This window comes from Schistocerca gregaria, chromosome 1, assembly GCF_023897955.1.
Source record: "Schistocerca gregaria isolate iqSchGreg1 chromosome 1, iqSchGreg1.2, whole genome shotgun sequence".
Taxonomy (NCBI): domain Eukaryota; kingdom Metazoa; phylum Arthropoda; class Insecta; order Orthoptera; family Acrididae; genus Schistocerca; species Schistocerca gregaria.
The window spans coordinates 784,346,065-784,362,044 of NC_064920.1; the positions used below are offsets into that span (position 1 = coordinate 784,346,065).

Consider the following 15,980-nt stretch of genomic DNA (forward strand, 5'->3'; position numbering starts at 1 on the left):
GCAAGATTAGATAAACTATTTATTCAGGTGTATTTAGTTATTAGCCCGTAGTATATAGCCTGACGCATCGGACTTCTATATGCATTTTAAATGGTAGAAAGTAGTTCAATGTCAGTAGCCCAGACCTTTCATCAAAGTTTCCCATCAAGGTTGCTACATAGAGGGTTTCCCATGTCTGTAATTTCAAAACTATTTCAGTATGTGGACGGTTGGCAGAATTGGGAAGATGGAAACAGTAAACAGCCGACAAATGTAAACAAATTTGCAGACGCCAGAGGGAGAGTGTGTACACAAACAATATTGGTGTCAGAAGTATATTTACATCGATTACTTTTTGACGAAATGGTTCAAATAGATTGGAAAAGAATATCGGCTGTTGAACCGGTGGAATTAACAGAGGATGAAAAAGAGGACTGGTTTGATGCTATTACGGAGTGTGAAATATCTTCAAATATCTCACATGAAAACTGTATAAGTTTATTGCGAGTAGCGCAAGAAATTTTGAAATTCAAAGGAGACCAGGTATGCGTCAATAATATGTCATTTACGTATGCTTTGAGAATTACCTCAAACATAAGTCACTGTAGTATACTAACAATCGACATATCTTGAAATGGAGGAAGTAGATAAGGAATATCATTCTCATTGTTTATCGGTATCTCCTCCTAATTAAGGAATGCATTTATTTTCAGGTGGAAATATTGGTTGCGGAATTGGATACCTTATCATCGAAACTTAAAGAAAAAGAAATTAACCAACAAAAAGTAAATGAAGATGTAAAGGGACGAAAACAGTTGAATAGGAGTAAACTGCGTAAGATCTCATTATTCTTCACGGCAGTAATTTAACTACCATGATTTTTGTGTCTAGCCATTTATAAACGTAGAATATACGCAGCAAATTTAATACTGCAGCAGTAAACAGGGGACAAGTAATATTTTTTTTCTTCTTTCTGTGCTGCCCATTTTCGTCCCCGGACCCTGAATGGCAATTCAATGATCAGTGTTGTACTGTAAGGTGTACATGAAATCAACATATTGTAATGCATTGTTATTTGCGTTACGTGTAGTTCATGGTAACACACAGCCTATTCCACACATGTCACTGATGTTGCCACAGAGCTCTACTACAATATTGAAGGTCACTGTTGGCAGTCCTTATCAGCCTTGTGCATGGTTGATGTATGCGCCAGAGAATTGCATTTTTCAGACTGTGACTCCAGGCAATATGGGTATTATAATTCTGAATAGATGATAAACAAAGCTTCATGTATAAATACACGTAAAAATCTCACCTTCTGTTTACATCATGCATGACATCGAAGGTCAGATCATTGTAGGCATACAGCATTCTCCTAAAGGGCAGTGAAATATTGAGAGTGCACTGTTGTGGGAACTTGATACTGTGTATTGGAAGGCCATTAATTAGAAAGCTTTGAGTCTGTGTGCCTCATTATGAACCCTAACTTCTCTCATATCATTTTTGTGGTCCTTATGGTAAGTATATTTTGGTGGCAGTAGAATAATTTTGCAGTTATCTCTAAATGTTGGTTCTCCAAATTTCCTCAACTGTGTTTCATGAAAAGAATCTTGTCTTCCCTCCAGAGATTCCCATTTTAGTTCATGAAGCATCTGCGTAATACATGTTGACTGAACTTATGGCTATCAAATCTAGCAGCCCCCTCTGACCTGCTTCAATGTCTTCCTTTAATCCAACTAGGTGGGGACCATGAACACTCAAGCAGTAATCAAGAATGGGTCTCACTTATGTTCTTTATGTGGTCTCCTTTTAAACCTTCCTAAAATTCTCCCAGTGAACCAAAGTCAGTCATTTGCTTCCCCTACCACCATCCTTACATGCTCATCCATTTCGTATTGCTTTGTAATGTTACGCCTCAACATTCAATCAACATGGCTGTGTAAAGCAGTTCACCCTTTTACAGTCACTCACTATTACTGTTCACCACAGTGTGATCAGCAGATTGCTGTTCTCCCTGTCTGTCAGATCATTGATTTATATAGAGAATAAGTGGTCCTATCACACTTCCCTTGGACACTCCAAACAATACCCCTTGTGTCTAATGAACACTCACTGTCGAGGACAATGTACTCAGTTCTATTACTGAAGAAGTCTTCGAGCCACTTGCATATCTGGGAACCTGTTCCATATGCTTGTACCTTTATAATCAGTCTGCAGTGAGGCGCTGTATCAAACACTTTCCGGAAGTCTAAAAATGTGGAATGTGTCTGTTGAAGCTTCATACATGGTTTTCAGGATACCATCTGCGAAAAAAGCAACCTGGGTTTCGCATGAATGATTCTTTCTCAGTCCCTGCTGATATGTCAACAGAAACTTTTCTGTCCCAATGAAATTTGTTATATTTGAACTCAGTATTCTGCAGCAAACCAATGTTAAGGACATTGGTCTGCAATTTTGTAGGTCTGTTCCTTTACCCTTCTTATGCAGAACAGTCATTTGCGCTTTCTTCCACTCACTTGCGACTTTGCATTGGGCAAAAGATTCATGATAAATGCAAGTTAAATAAGTGGCCAATGCCGTAGAGCTGCCGCTTTAAAACCAAATTGGGATTCTGTCTCGGCCTAGTGACTTATTATGCCAGGGATGGCTGTGTCCTCCATGTGTGGGGGGGGTGATGGTCAAAAGAGGACATGTTCTTAAAAACCTCCAGTGTGAATGAGTTCTTAAACTGAAATTGAAAACATCGGCTTTCCTTTTGCTGTCTTTTGTTGTCACACCTGATTTGTCAATGATTGACTGGGTAGAAATCTTTGACCTGCTTACCAATTTTATGTAGGACCAGAATTTTCTCTGGTTCATGGCAGTATCTTTTGCTAAGGTACACACTCTCTGCTCCCTTCAGCATTATCCAAAGTTTGTTATTAAATTCTTGTTTCATTCTTAATCCACTTACTCGACACACCTCTCCAGAATATGATCAACAATCAGTTTAAAATTTGACTGTAATTCCTCTGCATCCGTCATAAAGGAACTAAATGATGTCCATTCATTGCATAAGTGGGATGCGAACAACTGTTGCTCCGTCCTTTCTAGTAAAAATATTCTCGCAATCTTTTTGACAGATTTATTAACTTTAGTAATCATTGCCACCTTGATAACATCATGATCACTAATCTGCGTCTCTATACTGACATTGTCTACAGCTCAGGCCTGCTTGTAATTATAAGGACTAAAATATTTCCATGGTTTGAGACATTGTAGACTTGATTTTACTTTCCTTTTATGTGTGTGTTCTGCTTGCTTATTTCTTTGGTTATTCAATTGAAAACCTCCATTTTCATTTGTAAGGTACCCATACAGCATTCCAATTCAGATACTTTCACTTAATTCCTTAAATTTTAAAATTTACATTTATATAATTTTAAAATCTATCTGTCAGTAGCTGACTGATGTTTGCCACTGGCAGGTTCATTGAATAAATGGCTACATTGCATTTTACATTCACTCAGGATATAATAAAATTTTAAAACAGTATATTTATAATATTGCTAGTTTGGATCATCTGCAGTGTACAAAAAGGATTTGAATGTTGTCAGTCATAAAATTCTATTATGTAAGTTACATTTTTATGGAATACTTGGTTCAGCTAATGCTTGGTTTTGTTTCTGTTTAAGAAAAAGGATACAGAAAATAGCACCAATCTGTTCAAGTAATTCATGTAGGGAAGCAGCAACATCTGCATGGGGATAAATTACAGAGGGTGGCACTGGCAATTTATCATGAGCCTATAACAGTTCTTGCTCAGTGTTAATGAATGAAAATTTTCTTTCAATCCTGAAGCAAAGTGAGTCCCTCTTGTAAGTGAAAAAGCTGTTATTATCTAGCCACGCAAGTAAGCATCAATAGGGAACTGGTAAATAGTGACTTTGTGAAAGTTACTAAGCAGTTTTGCATAAGTGTACTATACTTGCTTAAATTGTCTCAGATTCTTTTATTATAAGGGTAATCGCCCACTGTGGGGATATAAAGGTATATTTTACGTATTTTCGTTCATTGATGTGCTAGAGTATAATATTTTATGCCAAGTCTTCAGGTGAATAAAAAGTATTCACTATACAACGAAAAGGAATAAGAATATGTGTGGGGTTCACATACATACATATAATCATTCATTAATTTGTCCTTTAATAATTTCACACAAGTGTCAAATATTTTACCAAAATATTTTCATGTTTATTTGCATTTGTACCCAAATGCGTCACACATTACCATGTGACCCAGGCTGGCTGGTGTGAAGGAGAGGAAAGGAGAGTAGCAACTAGGAGGATGTAAAATGTGCAGTGTGAGAAAAGGATAGTGGAATAATGGGAGACGCTGAGCTACCAAATTGTGGATATGTTGGTTGCTGTGCGTCACCTGCTGTTCCAAATAGGCTAATCCCAGATAATTTCAATGGGATTAATGTCAGATGACATAGCAGGCTGGTCAAGGTGTGATAGGGACCTGAGTATTTCTCTTACGAGGAACATGTGTGTACACCCAGTGAACATGGCTGTTGTCATCATGGAAGATGTCAGTGTTCACAGCTTACCCATTATGGAAGTGTAGAAGAAAGGGCAACACTCAAACAGACATTCACGTCCACAGTAACCTAATAGAGTGGGCCAAGTGTGGTGTGAAAAACACTGCCAAAACATCACAGAATCACCTCCAGCCTGGATTACATCCTCCACATACTGTGAGTTAAAAAAGCCTCATAAGGTCATTGGGGCACTTGATGCCTTGCATCATTTGGAGTGAAGCAAAAATGTGACTCTTTGCATCACACTACACACTTCCACTCAGCTACAGTCCAGTTCCTGTATTGTTTAGGCCATTGAAGGCATGCATCTGTTTGCCCGTCGAGAGCACTGTTTTTTTGCCAGGTGCCTGACTCTCAATGTCCACTGCATGCATTTCCTTTGGTCGTCTACACTCGATAAGTGGTTGAGATGGACCTGCATTATTCACTGATAGCGGCAACTGTGTTGGATTTGAAACTGATTGTTATTGACAAAGTGTGGCGCTTGTTTCCAGTTTCTGTTAGTTGGGATCTTTGTATGACCACAGTTCTTGTACCGTGTTACCTGTTTGCAAGTGGTACACCACTCTTTGTTGACTAGATCTACAGCCTACTTGATACTCAGGCGACTTTACTCACCGTGTGGTCGTGGCCATGGCCAAACATGTTGGTGCCTTTCCACCATTCTGTCATATCTCCATATCGACCTACCTTACTGTGCTGGTACCAAGAGCTGTGTGGTGCATATGCACCATTTCACTGCCATGACTTGGGTCAGCACTGGAGAATCACAAAACAGTTTTGTTTGAGTTCCACACATCTATGACACTCTAAACCAGTGTGCTCTTTTATGAGAGTGATTTAGGTTTTGTCTGGTGAGCTTATGCTTGCGTACACATTAATCATCCACATTTGGCCTACCCTCATGTTTGTTTATGTTTTTGTTTATTGTTTTGACAGTTGTCAGTCTTATCTGATTATACTTTGCAATAATGTAGTATAATGTTTTATGAAAGACAACGGTATGTCTTATATTTTACATTACACTCCTTCATATATATTTGCTGGTGGTATGTCTGCTATTGTTATTGAATTTCATTACTTCTATCTCTGTTTAATAAAATCATTACCAAATCTTAAAACAATTTTTTGCAAGGCCCAGAAGCTGATTCCTTAAAGGAAGAACTTATAAAAACTGAATTGGAAGTCGAGAAATTGAAGACTGAGCTTAGAGATCGAGATAAAGAATTGCTAGAAGCAAGGAAAGATCTAGAGGAGGTAATATAAAGAAAAAAATTGACATATAGTTATTTTTTCTTTAGTGGAAGCTACTTTTATGAATAATTCTTTTTCTGTCCTTGTCAAGTTAGTTAAAAGTTTTTGAAAATTAACTGTTGTGTTTTCATTAATCTTTCAGTACTTAATTTTCAATGTGGAATAAAGATCTGATTTCACTAGAAAATTTTGTGTGTGCACTGTTTCAGTTGAAGAAAGATGTCCACACATTGGAAGAAGAAAAGGCTGAATTACAGAGAGAACTCCTGTTTTCACAGAATGAGCCAAGTGATGATGAGTTACAAAAGGAATCGCTTGAAATTTATATGGAGAAACAAAAAGAAATGAGTGAACTTATTAAACAGAAGAATAAACACATCTCTGAATTGCTGGAGGATTTTGAAGTATGAACTATGTTTTTGCACATTGTTTTTGTGATAAAAAGTTATATCTAATAAAGATAAAATTTAATATGTCTGTTTCATATTTTTTTAAGGAATTGGATCAAGAAAACAAGCTCCTTAAGGAAAACCTCTGCAGTGTTCGAGATAAGTTGACTGAAGCAACAGGGCATTTGACAGCTTTGACTAATGAGATATCTGGCTATAGAGAGACATGCAGTGAACAGGCAGGTATGTTGGCCTGTAGATTGTCAAGCTGTGTGCAATTATTTACTGAAATACATCAAATAACAAAAAATCTAGGATACATTGAAGATAACACCTTAACTGAAGATATAATAGCTTGTCTACAATTTTCTCAGGCGGGTATAGCCCAAGGGAAAAGAAATTTCAGACTAATTTGTTTTGTGCTGTGTGTCATTTATTAATTGTAGCAGAGGAAAAGTCACGCGAGAAAACTACTACACTGTGAGACACAATTGCTTTGCCAATACTTTCCTTCAGGGGTGAAATTTATAATGTCACTGAAAGGCACACATAAAAACAAAAAGGACACACTACCTAGCTTTTGGAACTGATAGTCCCCTTTTCATGGAGGAGAGAGGAATATTGAGAGGAAGGTTAAAAAAAAAAAAAAAAAAAATGAATGGCATGCCTCTCAGACCATAAGGTGAGAGAGATCATTCTGTAGTGACAACAAGGGAAGACAGATATCACACAAGTACTGGCCAGCCACTTCAAAAATCTCTCCATACTGCTCACTTCCTACTCCTGCCTTGGAGTACCACTGTCCACCTCCAAACCTCCCCCACACCCCCACATAGCTGACAAACCCTGTCTCACAGACCTACTACACTTACCCTACCCTCCAAAACTCTCCCACCACCACCCAGAACCCAGAACGTAAACAGATCTGCAACACCTTTCCCACAGTTATGAACCTAGTCCCACAGAAATATCAGTCCTTTCCAAAGGCCTCACCTTTTGCCCCACTCCCAAATTCAACCATGCAGGACTAGTTAAAGACCTTCTCTCCTTCTCCCAGTCCCTACAGTGGAAACACTTTTTCACCACCAACCTGACCAATCAGACACAACCAAAGACCAATATTGAACCTTGCCTAACTTAGTTCACTCCTACATCCAACTGTGATCCACCCCCACTGCCTCCAAATCACCTCCTGTTAACTTTCCAGAATTTCTTTACCTCGAACCTTGTCTCGCCATCATTCCCCAAATCCCTCAATATGCAAACTAACCTTACAGCCACAGAGAGAACCGCAGTCCCACCATCTAAAAACTGATCCCAACCTTATAATTCTACCTGCAGACAAAGGCTCCACCACCGTTGTTTTGAACCGCAAGGATTACGTGGCAGCTGTCAGGTACTTCCACCTACAAACCATGCCACAGTGATCCCATTCCAGTAATCCAGCAGGATCTCCAGTCACTACTCAAATCCTTAGGCCCATCCCAGAACCCCTCCACAGAGTCCATCTCTCTACTTACCCCCACCACTCCCCACACTCCCACCTTCTACACGCTTCCTAAAGTCCATAAACGCAACCACCCAGGACGCCCCATTGTGGCCGGTTACTGTGCCCCCACTGAGAGAGTCTCCGCTCTCGTAGACGAACACCTTCAACCTATTACCCAGTACATATCCTCCTATATAAAAGATACCAGCCATTTCCTCGACTGACTCTCCACAGTTCCTGTCCCTTTACCACACGGTGCAATGCTTGTCACGATTGATGAGACCTCCCTGTACACTAATATTCCTAATGCCCATGGCCTTACAGCTATCGAACACTACCTTTCCTACCTATGGATTCCAAACCAATAACCTCCTTTCTAGTCTCCATGACCAACTATATCCTCACCCACAATTACTTCTTCTTTGAAGGCATTACCTACAAACAAAACCATGGTACGGCTATGGGCACCCGCTTGGCACCATCCTATGCTAACCTATTCATGGGCCATCTAGAGGAATTCTTCCTAAAAACCCAGAATCCTAAACCCCTCACCTGGTTCAGATTCATTGATGACATCTTTGCTATCTGGATTGAAGGTGAGGACATCTTATTCACATTCCTCCAGAACCTCAAGAACTTCTCCCCCATTTGCTTCACCTGGTCCTACTCAACCCAACAAATCACCTTCCTAGCTGTTGACCTTCACCTCAGAGATGGCTACCTCAGTACCTCCGTCCATATCAAACGTACTAACCACCAGGAATACCTCCACTTCGACAGCTGCCACCCATTCTATACCAAGAAGTCCCTTCTGTACAGCCTAGCCACCCGTGGTCATTGCATGTGCAGTGATGAGTAGTCCCTCTCTAAATATACTGAGGGTCTCACGGAAGCCTTTGCTGACTGTAATTATCCTCCCAACCTTGTACAAAAACAAATTTCTCATGCCTTATCTTTCCAGCCTCCCACCACCTCCAGAAGTCTCACAGTCCAGCCACAGTGGGGCATTCCCTTCGTAACTCAGTACCATCCTGGACTGGAGCAACTGAGTTACATTCTCCGCCAGGGTTTCGATTACCTCTCGTTGTGCGCTGAAATGAGAAATGTCCTGCCTATTATCCTTCCCACCCCTCCTACTGTGGTATTCCGCTGTCCACTGAACCTACACAATATACTCGTCCATCCTTACACAGCCCCTGCTCCCAAGCCTTTACCTCATGGCTCATACCCCTATAATAGACCTAGATGCAAGAGCTGTCCCATACACCCTCCTACCACCACCTACTCCAGTCTGGTCACTAACATCACCTATCCCATCAAAGGCAGGGCTACCTGTGAAACCAGTAATGCGATTTACAAGCTAAGCTGCAACCACTGCGCTGCATTCTATGGAGGCATGACAACCAACAAGCTGTCTGTCCACATGAACGGCCACCGACAAACTGTGGCCAAAAAACAAGTGGACCTCCCTGTTGCTGAACACACTGCTAAACATGATATCCTTCATCTCAATGACTGCTTCACAGCCTGTGCCATATGAATCTTTCCCACCAACACCAGCTTTTCTGAATTGTGCAGGTGGGAACTTTCCCTGCGATACATACTACGTTCCCACAATCCTCCTGGCCTCAACCTTCGTTAGTCACTGCCCTCACCCATCCAGCCCCCTTCCTGTTCCCATTCCTGCACTGCACAGCTGTCATTTCACCACCACACCCAGTCTTTTAATTTCTTTTTATTTCTCTCCTTTCCATTAATTACCCCCTCCCCTGTCCACACCTTCTCTCCCGCCCTCCATCTAAACTGCAACACTTCACTGTCCGCCATTCCCACCATACTGTCCCTCCCCCTCCCCGCTCCACTTCCTCCTTACCCCCACCCAGTCGCCACTCCCATCGTGCACTGGTGCTGCTGCTCACAGTGTGGTTTCAATTCTCTGAGACTGCAGACGTGTGTCCAAGTTGCGTTTGTATGAGTGTGTGTGTGTGCACGTGTGTGTATGTGTGTCTACTGCTGACAAAGGCCTTAAGGGCCAAAATCTATAATTGTGTGAATCTTTCTGTTGTGCCTATCGCGGCTCAACATCTGCGCTATATGGTGAGTAACAACTTTCCTTCTCTGGTATTGTTACATTCCATCCTGGATTTTCCATTGTTTGATTTAGAAATTGAGCAGAAGAGAGGTGGGTAATGTCTTGCTTTATAACCCAGACTGATAAAAGCAATGCAGATTTGATCAGTAAAAGATGATGTCAATTTTTACATCTGGCATTAACCAGACTAAGATTCTTGGCAGAAGGTACTAGAGCTGTTCAGAGAGTAACGGACATTTTGCAGTAAAAAATTAATAATATGGAAAAATCAAATTTTATTGTATATATTTTAAAGGTACACTCTTCAGCTATTTTTCTACGTAATCATAATTCATATTGAGGCACTTACCATATCATGGCACAAGTTTTTCAATATCTTTTCTGTAGAAATCTGCTGTCTGCGATTCCAACCGCTGGCATGCAGTTTGGCGTCAGTATCAGAGCATTGTGCAGTGAACCATATCTTCATTGCCGGGGAGAAGTGGTAGTCACTCGGTGCCAAATTCAGGCTGTATGGTGGATGATCAAACAGCTCCCATCCAAAACCCTGTAGGTGCTCTCAGGTACGATTGGCATTGTCTTGAAAAAACAGAACTTTTGCACCATGTTTCCCCAACACTTTTTTTTTTGTATCCCCACCTTAACTTTGTCAGTGTTTGACAACTTTCAGTTGGTCTGCAGTCTTTTACCTAATCACAGAACACACTTCTCAAGTGGCGGGATTTTCTATTGCAACATACATTTTATCACGTGACAGAAAGCACAGTAGGAGAGACACAGACCACATGTTATCAGTATTGGCTGCATACTGTGTAAGAACATTATAGTGCCAAGATGGCAGTTGCCATGATAGACAAGAAGCCTGTTATTTTCTGGATAACCCTCGTATCATAGTTTCCCTTCTTTGCTACTATGGGAACTCTGAAATAATTGCACTAATAAATGAGTAGGAAAAAGTCAGCTTTTGTCGTCTTTCTAAGTTGTTGTCTCAATCACAGTAATAGTGCTTATATATATGTGGCATTGGGTATCAGGCAACTTCTGATCAAAAGCAAAATGAAGTTGTAATCTTCACTCCACTTATCACCTGACTTCCTTCTTTTTTCTAGAATGAGAACATACTCAGATTAAAATGACAGGAGGTTCTAAACAGCGTTACCTCAGACAGCACACAGCAGTGATGAGAAAATTAAGACTAATGTATTGGTTTAATTATATCACTTTGTAGGGAAAGATCTACCTGATTAAAACTTTTAGATATCACCATCTGCTCTTAGAACCCCTTTGTATTTAATTAGCCAGAACACATGAGTCTCTTGAATACTTTTGTGGCTGGAAGTGTGTTAACCTCTTCTGGTATCTTACCCAGTGATGCTCATGGATATATAGGTATCTTCGCATTCTCAATGCCTGATAATTCAAGTGAACCTATCATCAACCCAGAGTTTTCATTCGAACAACCTAGTTACACATTGAGGTGACAAAAGTCATTTGATACCTCCTAATATCCTGTCTGATTTTCTTTTGTCTGGCATAATGCAGCAACTCGAAGTGGCATTGACTCAACAAGTTTTTGGGAGTCACCTGCATAAATATTGAGCCATGCTGCCTCTATAGCTGTCCATGTTTGCATATGTGTTACTAGTGCAGGATGTTGTACATGAACTGACCTCTTGATTATGCACCTCCATAAATATTTGATGGGATTCATGTTCGGTGATCTGGACGAGCAGATCATTCGCTTGAACTGTCCAGACTATTCTTCAAACCAGTTGCTAACAACTATGGCCAATTGACAAGGTGGATTGTCATCTATAAAAATTCTGTCGTTTGGGATAATTGGAAATGGTCTCCAAGTAGCTGAACATAACCATTCCCAGTCAATGACTATTTCATATGGTACCAAAGGGCCCATTCCATACCATGTAAACACAACCCACACCATTATGGAGCCACCACTAACTTGCACAGTGTCTTGTTGACAACTTGAGTCCAAGGCTTTGTATGATGTATGCCACATGCAAACCCTACCATCTGCTCTTACAAACTGAAATCAGGGCTCATCTGATCAGGCCATAGTTTCCCAGTTATCTAGGGTCCAGCCAATATGGTGATGAGCCCAGGAGAGGCTCTGCAAGCAATGACATGCTGTTACCAAAGACACTCACATCAGTTGTCCACTGCCAGAGCCCATTAATGCCAGACTTTGCCACACTAGTCTAATGTTGTATGTCTCATATTGATTACTGTGGTTATTTCACACAGTGTTACTTGTCTATTAACACTGAAAACTCTACACAAACACTATTGCCCTCTCTCATTAAGTGAAGGCCTTTGTCCTTAGTGATAGGTAATGCCTAAAATTTGGTATTCTCTGTACTCTCTTGACACTGTGGATCTCGGTATATTGAATTCCTTTCATGGAATGTCCCACATGTCTAGCTCCAACCACCATTATGCTTCAAAGCCTGTTAATTCCTGTCATGCAGTCATAATCACTTCAGAAACCTTTTCACATGAATCACCTGAGTACAAATGCCAGCTCCACCATTGCACGGCACTTTTGTTCTTGTGGATGCGATACTACTGCCATCCCTAAATGAGCATATCAGTATCCCATGACATCACCTCAGTGTAGGGAGACCAACAGTTTAATGTGGACTCTAAACAATGGTGTAACTTGGCATTTTTCATGTATTCAAATCATTGCCATAGCTGAAACTGACAGAAAAAATCGACAGATCTGAGACTGATCTCTATGCCTTTTAGTTTTGTAATCTGACACACACACACACACACACACACACACACACACACACACACACACCGCAAATCCTGTCATATGACTGGTATAAAGCTGGTTGGCGAGGCAAGAAAGATGTGAGAGTGAGGATGATAAGTAGTTGCAGCTCTATGCCTTTTAGTTTTGTAATCTGACACACACACACACACACACACACACACACACACACACACACACACACACCGCAAATCCTGTCATATGACTGGTATAAAGCTGGTTGGCGAGGCAAGAAAGATGTGAGAGTGAGGATGATAAGTAGTTGCAGAGACCAAGGTAATGGAGGTGAAACATAGGAATACAAGAATATCTCTCAGGAGTAAGTTAAGAAGAGACATCATATGGCTGTTCTTAGTGGTTGACCTTCCTCAAATATAAGAAAAAGTGGGTTTGTGCTGACTGTTGTGTGTAGTATTTAGCACATACACGTCATAGGTCTAAGCTTGGTCCATTCACAGGAATAAGTGTATGATATTTAGGGTTAAGTTTGGAAGTAGGTGGGGAATAAGAATGAGGTAGGTTATTAGCCATTTTGGATGGGCACAGAACACTATGTGCTTTAAGAATGATCTTGAGTAGAATGCATTTGATTTTACTGCACATGAGATCCAGTGAAAGACTTGGCAAAGAACGTGATTGAGTTTTTCTGTTTTGGAATGCAACTTTCAGCTCTGACAGAAGTTTTACAAATGTTAAAAAAGTGATTCTTGCAATGTACTTTGGATTCTGTCTTAAAGTCTGGGACTGCCCGCAGCTAGTTGGATCTGTGGCAGGACTATACATGGTAAAGCTGTGTGATGTTCAAATAAAACACTTTGTTGCTGACTACTTTTTTATTTGGTTAAGACATGTGTTTAATTATTTGTCTGCTTGTCATTTTAGAGAAACTTTCCAAGTTGGAGGAACAAAATGCTGCTTTGCACATGCAGATTAAGGATCTGGTGGAACAAAAGATTCAGAGAGATGCTCAGTTGGATCAGCTGACAGACTCTCTTAATTCAAAAGTACAAGAATGGAAGGTAAAACTCATATGAATGACTCTATAGAAAAACAGCTTGTTGTTTTATGAAATACCATACAATTCTTTTGGCACAATATTGTTCTTATAGAACTGCAATTACACAGATACCATTAGTTAGTGAAGTTGTGACAAACAAATGTTTTAACTAAGGAGTTGAACAATCTCTTAGTTAGTGTTTCTGATATATTTGCTATTTATCAATCAATTTATAGCATTTTGAATGAAGTGAAATAACTTCAAAGAGAAGTGATTCTCTCTTTACAAGAAAGGAATTCATGAAAGCACCCTGCTGCTTTGCTTTTCCTTCATTTCCAAATATAATCTGTTGTTGGTATTTAATCTCATCTTGTTATGTTGTGCCCCCACTTAGTTGAAATTCCAGATGACTTTCACACTCATATTTGTAAATAATCCTTTCACCTTCAGTGTTTCTTCGTTGTTATGTTTACCAGATGAAGGAACCCCAGAAATTACATTATGTATGGAAATATTATTACATACATGTTGCTTGTTTTGCAGTTCTTGTTTTATTTCCTGCTTGAATGACTTTTGTGGTTAATAGTGCATGATTGTATTTGGAAATTCCTGTAGACATCATACTATTGTGTCTGTAAATTAATACTTTCAAAGTGAAAATGCTTTGATAAGCATAAGCGAGGTGACTATCCTTATCAACCATTGGTGAAAAATCGTTACAGAAATTGCGGATTTTGAAATTGCAGTTTGTGTTTGTAATGCATAGCCATTAAAATGTGATATGAAATTAACATCTTTTTCTATTTTTTGGTGTGTCACAGAAAGTAATTGAACTGAAAAATAGTGAAATATCTGAGCTCAAAGAAAAAGTGGCGCACCTAGCTTCTCATGCACCAAATGCAGAGTTTGATGCTGAAAGAAATCCAGTAGCTTTTCTAACAATGGTAAGGAAACTACTACTGCAAAACTCTAGAAATTACATTTCACTTTTTTCATATTTTGTTTTACTGTGTCTTTTTTTGTAATCTGACTTTTATCTCTTCAACAGACAATACAGGAACAGGAGAAGCAGATCGAAAATCTGCAGAAACAATTAGTAGAAGCAACTAAAGAAATTAATGAGAGTGCAACAGTTATAGAAGAGCTGAAGTCCCAGAAAGAAAAGTGAGAAATATGTTACATTTGCAATGTTATCCACTTAGTTTTCATTTTGTTCTGGCGTACGTGCTTGCCTTATTTTCCTAGGTCTGTTTTTAGTGCTGTTACAATTCTTTTAGCTGCCTAGACTCTTTATGAATTGTATTCATATTATTTTTCCTTATACATTACATACACATATACTTGTACACACACACACACACACACACACACACACACACACACACACACACACACAACCAGTCAAAGTATATCTTAGCAGAATACTACTTTCTTCTGCATCCTGTCTCCATACAAACTCAATATTCCTTTTGTACTCACTGACTAGCCACAAAAGAACTTTTCCAATATGCCTCTCCGTCTCTCAAATACCTATACCAGTATTATAACCCTGTAGAAGACCCACATGCAAGGCATGTCCCAACTATCTGCCAACTATTTCTTGTTCCAGCACCCTCACTGACATTTCTGATCCACTCAAAGCCACGGCCACCTGTGAAACCAACCACAACATATACCCACTTTCCTGCAACCACTGCATTGCACTCTATGAGAATATGACCACAAGGATACTGTGCAGATGTATGAATGGCCACCACAAAACTGGCCAGTAGCCAACCAGAAATATGTATGTCCTGACAGAAATAAATAATGCAGATAATAAGATTAAAACTATACGGGACATTATGTCAAATTGGAAACAAGACATTTGATAACAGTTAAACTAAATGACAATATTGTGACCGATAATTCACAAGTTTCAGTTACTTTTAGCAGTTGCATTCTAAATGTAGCAGTAAATGTAGAATTAAATTTTCAGTTGAAGAAGCAAGAGAATATATTAAAAATGTCATTCCGCAAAACTTTTACGTAACTATACGTTGCACCAACATTCTTCACTGAAATTAATACAATTATAAAAATTCTAGCAAAACAAAAGCTCTTTTGGAGTTGATTGAATTTCAGAGAGAATTCTGAAAAATTGTTCCAACTTAAATAAGTAATTTCCTTAGTGATGTATGCAATGCATCACTGCCTCAGGTAACTTTTCCAGACAGATTGAAATATGCAAATATTAAAGCACTTTATAAGAAAGGTGGCAAGACTGACTTAAACAGTTATCATCCAGTTTCGTTACTGACATCTTTTTCCAAAATATTTGAAAAAGTAATGTAATCAAGAGTAATTGCATAATCAAATGGAAACAATTTACTTAGCAGATCACAATTTGGAGTCCAGA

The 15,980-nt window shown here is 39.5% G+C and overlaps 1 protein-coding gene across 3 annotated transcripts in view; it reads left to right on the top strand.

The window, feature by feature from the left end:
• The first annotated feature begins 204 nt into the window (after positions 1 to 204).
• The window catches only part of LOC126269219 (centrosomal protein of 290 kDa), a 180,518-nt gene continuing 164,742 nt past the window's right edge, over positions 205 to 15,980 (top strand). For 2 of the 3 annotated variants that reach the window (XM_049973975.1, XM_049973977.1), the window contains exons 1-8: positions 261 to 522; positions 693 to 813; positions 5,697 to 5,818; positions 6,025 to 6,219; positions 6,312 to 6,447; positions 13,468 to 13,604; positions 14,404 to 14,526; positions 14,631 to 14,746. In XM_049973975.1, coding sequence (XP_049829932.1) covers positions 343 to 522; positions 693 to 813; positions 5,697 to 5,818; positions 6,025 to 6,219; positions 6,312 to 6,447; positions 13,468 to 13,604; positions 14,404 to 14,526; positions 14,631 to 14,746 — 1,130 coding nt within the window. In that variant the 5' untranslated portion in view covers positions 261 to 342. Of the gene's footprint in view, positions 523 to 692; positions 814 to 5,696; positions 5,819 to 6,024; positions 6,220 to 6,311; positions 6,448 to 13,467; positions 13,605 to 14,403; positions 14,527 to 14,630; positions 14,747 to 15,980 lie in introns of all 3 variants that reach the window. The other variant, XM_049973976.1, reaches the window with a different exon arrangement.